Source organism: Pangasianodon hypophthalmus, chromosome 2 (genome assembly GCF_027358585.1).
Source record: "Pangasianodon hypophthalmus isolate fPanHyp1 chromosome 2, fPanHyp1.pri, whole genome shotgun sequence".
Lineage (NCBI taxonomy): Eukaryota > Metazoa > Chordata > Actinopteri > Siluriformes > Pangasiidae > Pangasianodon > Pangasianodon hypophthalmus.
This window is the reverse complement of record NC_069711.1, coordinates 6,661,816-6,666,572: the sequence shown is the minus strand read 5'-3', so window position 1 is coordinate 6,666,572 and position 4,757 is coordinate 6,661,816. Positions and strand designations below refer to the sequence as shown.

Sequence of the window (4,757 nt, the reverse complement as noted above, 5' to 3'; positions counted from 1 at the left end):
TAGTGCCATATATGCAAAGAAATTGAATATGATGTAATTGGTATTAGCTAGACTTTCAAGGTATTATCATTTATGCCAACAGGAAACCTTAATAGGGCAAACTGTAGTCCTTACCTCAGCAGTTAGATACATCATAGAATAGTATCTTATATGGCTTGCTGTTATCTTATTGCTAAGAGTTTGGTTCCTTGCCCACTGGTCTAACCTGTGTGCTAAACTGACCAAATCCCAGATATGTGCTAACATATTTAAACATTTTTTGATCTCGGACTCCATAAATAAGAGGACTGAGTAGTCTTGGAAATATATTAGACAATAGATAGGTGATAAACATAAATGTACTTCTATATTTAGGGAACAGTGCCAAAAAATAATAGTTTATAAGTGGTGTGACATAAGCAAGCATGCAGAGAAGGAGCTGTATGCCATGGAGAAGAATAGTGTTCCGAGCTTTTCTGGCCATAACCTGATCAGTAGTTGCAGCATTAGCTGCCTGAAGAACATTAAAGTAAGTAAAGATGAGTGTCATCCACACACTTGACAAATACAATGCCTGTATAAAGATTGTTTTGATGAGGTGCTCGTTGGAGCCAAAAAGGTTCTTGCTATAGCACATAGTTGCTGTCAAGAAAAAACTGATGGGTTGGTTCAGTAAGGTAATGATGATATCTGTTGCCACAGACACAAAGGAAAGAAGCCATATCAAACCAATGCAGATGTAGGTCCTTTTCACTGTGCAGATCTGAGGGTGATGCAGCGGTTTGCAGATGGCAATGTATCGTTCCAAGGCCATTGCAGCCAGATTCAGTGCAGTGTTGTCTGAGGTTGTCGAGGCCACCAGAAGCAGAAAACAGCAGACTGTGACATTGACAAATGGTACGGTGTAAGACATAACTTGCAGAGTAACTGATATGAAAAGCATCATTATGTCATTGATGACAAGGTGAATATATAGAATATATCTTGGGTCAGTGTAGAAAATTGGAGTTTTGAAAAAGGCATACACAAAAATGCCATTGATGTAGGTTATTATGACACCTAATCCAACCGATATTAAATTCTTTATAAATGCATCTTCAAATGCATCTCGGCTTGTATTCATTCTCACTGAATTTTTGTATAAAACTGTCTGGTTCAGTTAATTAAATGAACAAATGACTTGAGTGAGCTCAAATATTAGCTGAGTATTTAGTTATTTAAACATTGCAATTTAAAACCCAGAGAACTGCTAAGAAATGAGTTCAAACTTATTACATTCACATTATACTTGCTAAGTTCTATGAGCTGTTGTTAAGTAAGAGCTAAAGATTATATATAGTCTTTCAGATGTAGCCTCATGTAAAGAAAATCAGATGTGGGACTTATACTCTTGGGGGTTTTATACTCTTGTGTTCTGTGTGGTAATGACAAAAACTGCCAAAAGTGGATGTTGATAAATATCACCATAAGCCCTTTCCTCAAGAGCTCCAATTTATTTTACAAGTTAATTAACTGATTGATTGATTTATTCTTTCTTTCTTTCCAAATCATTGTTTGTATTTTTGTTTGACTGATTTTAACTTAACACACAAGATTGTCAACATGTGTTACAGGTGGAATAGGTTGTTTTGACCTCTAGTGGTTTAAATCTACAACTACACAATATTACACAAGTTCAGAGGGGCAAGAATTTTTGTTTTATTCTCCTGAACCTTTTGGCTAAAAACATCTTAAAAAATACCTAATCAGTCCTTAACATTTTTTAACTTGATTTTGATAGAAATATGAATTACCTGAAGCAGTATTGTCTGTTAAGAGTATATTTGAAAGTATTAAAATGTTTGCCCTGACAAGAGGACTTTCCAGTCATATCTGGCCAGTGTGGCTATAAATTTTCATTCCTGCTGAACAGGAACTACACCTGTTTCCACCAGTTTAATCAGTTGATCTTGGCTGTCCAACAACTTGGCTTAGTCTCCTGGTTGGCTGGAATGAAATACCTGCAAAAAAACCCGAAAAGCATGTCCTTTAAGTTTAAAACAATGCTTAAATTCATATTCATATTTTGTATGCAAGTAGATATAACAAACACAAAATCCAAAAACATGTTTACACTAACACTAATTAAACACACATTTGCTTTGGCGGGGGCATGGTTAAGTTTGTGAATGCCAGGTGGAACTGGGCGAAGTGAGTAGTAAGGATCTACACCTGTGTGGGATTTGTGTTCTGTGTTTCAATGAGTGTTCTGTGTTTCAGTGAGCAGTGGCAAGGATAAAGAGGGGAGAGACAAGAACCGCGAGAGAGCTGAGCAGCACAGAGCCAAGTGTGTGTATGTGTAGTAAAATCAATGAAAAGCAAAAGTAGTGAAGAAAAATAAAAAGCCTGTTTGAGTTGTCCCAAGCCTGCCTCCCATCTCCTCATTTCCGGCCCAACCTGTGAAAGTGTCACAACTCACAAATGCACTTTTGACTGAATTGGGAATTGAATTCCCACAGACACATTCCAAAATCTTGTAAGCCTTCCCAGAAGAGTCCCATATTATTGGCCATGGTTTTGGAATGGGATGTCCAATAAGCTAATATAGGTGTGATGGTCAGGTGTCCATATACACTATATTACCAAAAGTATTCGGTCACCTGCCTTGACTCACATATGAACTTAAGTGCCATCCCATTCCTAACCCATAGGGTTCAATATGATGTTGGTCCACCTTTTGCAGCTATTACAGCTTCAACTCTTCTGGGAAGGCTGTCCACAAGGTCGAGGAGTGTGTTTATAGGAATTTTTGACCATTCTTCCAAAAGCGCATTGGTGAGGTCACACACTGATGTTGGTCCAGAAGGCCTGGCTCTCAGTCTCCGCTCTAATTCATCCCAAAGGTGTTCTATCGGGTTCAGGTCAGGACTCTGTGCAGGCCAGTCAAGTTCATCCACACCAGACTCTGTCATCCATGTCTTTATGGACCTTGCTTTGTGCACTGGTGCACAGTCATGTTGGAAGAGGAAGGGGCCCGCTCCAAACTGTTCCCACAAGGTTGGGAGCATGGAATTGTCCAAAATGTTTTGGTATCCTGAAGCATTCAAAGTTCCTTTCACTGGAACTAAGGGGCCAAGCCCAACTCCTGAAAAACACCCCCACACCATAATTCCTCCTCCACCAAATTTCACACTCGGCACATGTACCGTTCTCCTGGCAACCTCCAAACCCAGACTCGTCCATCAGATTGCCAGATGGAAAAGCGTGATTCATCACTCCAGAGAACGCGTCTCCACTGCTCTAGAGTCCAGTGGCGGCGTGCTTTACACCACTGCATCCGACACTTTGCGTTGCACTTGGTGATGTGTGGCTTGGATGCAGCTGCTCGGCCATGGAAACCTATTCCATGAAGCTCTCTGCGTACTGTACTTGGGCTAATCTGATGGTCACATGAAGTTTGGAGCTCTGTAGCAATTGACTGTGAAGAAAGTCGACGATCTCTTTGCACTATGCGCTTCAGCATCCGCTGACCCCTCTCCGTCAGTTTACATGGCCTACCACTTCGTGGGTGAGTTGCTGTTGTTCCCAAACTCTTCCATTTTGTTATGATAAAGCTGACAGTTGACTGTGGAATATTTAGGAGCGAGGAAATTTCACGACTGGATTTGTTGCACAGGTGGCATCCTGAGAGCGGCCCATTCTTTCACAAATGTTTGTAAAAACAGTCTGCATGCCTAAGTGCTTGATTTTATACACCTGTAGCCAGGCCAAGTGATTAGGACACCTGGTTACTAACGTAACCTTGATTCCCTGAGATACGGGAACAAGTACTGCGTCGCTAGACGCTATGGGGAAAACTCCTTTTTCTCCGATGACTGAAGCCTTTACAATCACACAGTGAAACTCCACAGCCATTGGTTCGTACAGTGCAATAAAGCAAACCAATGGCTCGGCAGCGGAACTGCATGCGCCAATGGCAAGGCAGCCCGCCAGGATGGGAGGAGCCATCTGGCTATATAAGCGGGCATTGTGCCATAGGATCTCAGGTCAATTCGACTGAAGCGACGACTCTGAGAGTGCAACGTCATGGCACGGCCTGCAACGCAGTACTCGTTCCCGTATCTCAGGGAACCGAGGTTACGTTAGTATCCGAGTACGTTCCCTTTCGATACTACACTCGTACTGCGTCGCTATAGGGAACCAATACAATCACGCCGTGCCATGAAAGTGGAACGATTGGCATAAACCGGCCTTGAGCAATAAGAGTCAGAGGGACCAGTTAAGACGGGTGAAACCCGCAGGAAGGCTGAGTTCGCTGAGGTCAGCCCATACTAGGATAATCAGACTGTAGCGGCTCGAAAGGGGACCCCTTGAGGGCCCTCAGTACCGTGGGTAGGTCCCACACAGGGACGGTAGGGGGCTGGCGCGGATTAAGCCTCCTGGAACCCCTCAGAAAACGAACAACTAGGTTGATCTGACCCACAGACTGTCCTGCTATAGGAGCATGAGAAGCTGCTATAGCTGCCACATAGACCTTGAGCATGGAAGGGGAGCGGCCCTTGTCCAACAGCTCTTGTAAGAAGGACAATATCCCTGATATGTCGCAGGAAATAGAATCTTTGCTGTGGGTTGCACACCAGGCAGAGAAGAGCAACCATTTAAGGGCATAGAGGCATCTCGTGGATGGGGCTCTAGCCTGTGATATAGTATTTTGGACACTTTCAGAGAGATCTACTGATTCCTGTCGAGAGCCCAAAGATGTAATGCCCACGACTCGGGTTGGGGGTGCCAAATTGTTC

At 42.9% G+C, this 4,757-nt stretch overlaps 1 protein-coding gene across 1 annotated transcript in view; it reads right to left on the bottom strand.

Annotated features, from left to right (window-relative positions):
• Positions 1 to 1,102, bottom strand: part of LOC113526859 (odorant receptor 131-2-like) — a 1,301-nt gene extending 199 nt beyond the window's left edge. Inside the window, exon 1 of the mRNA XM_034312185.2 lies at positions 1 to 1,102. This exon is cut by the window's left edge and continues 199 nt beyond it. Within this exon, the coding sequence (XP_034168076.1) occupies positions 173 to 1,102 (930 nt within the window). The 3' untranslated portion in view covers positions 1 to 172.
• Between the last annotated feature and the right edge of the window lie 3,655 nt (positions 1,103 to 4,757).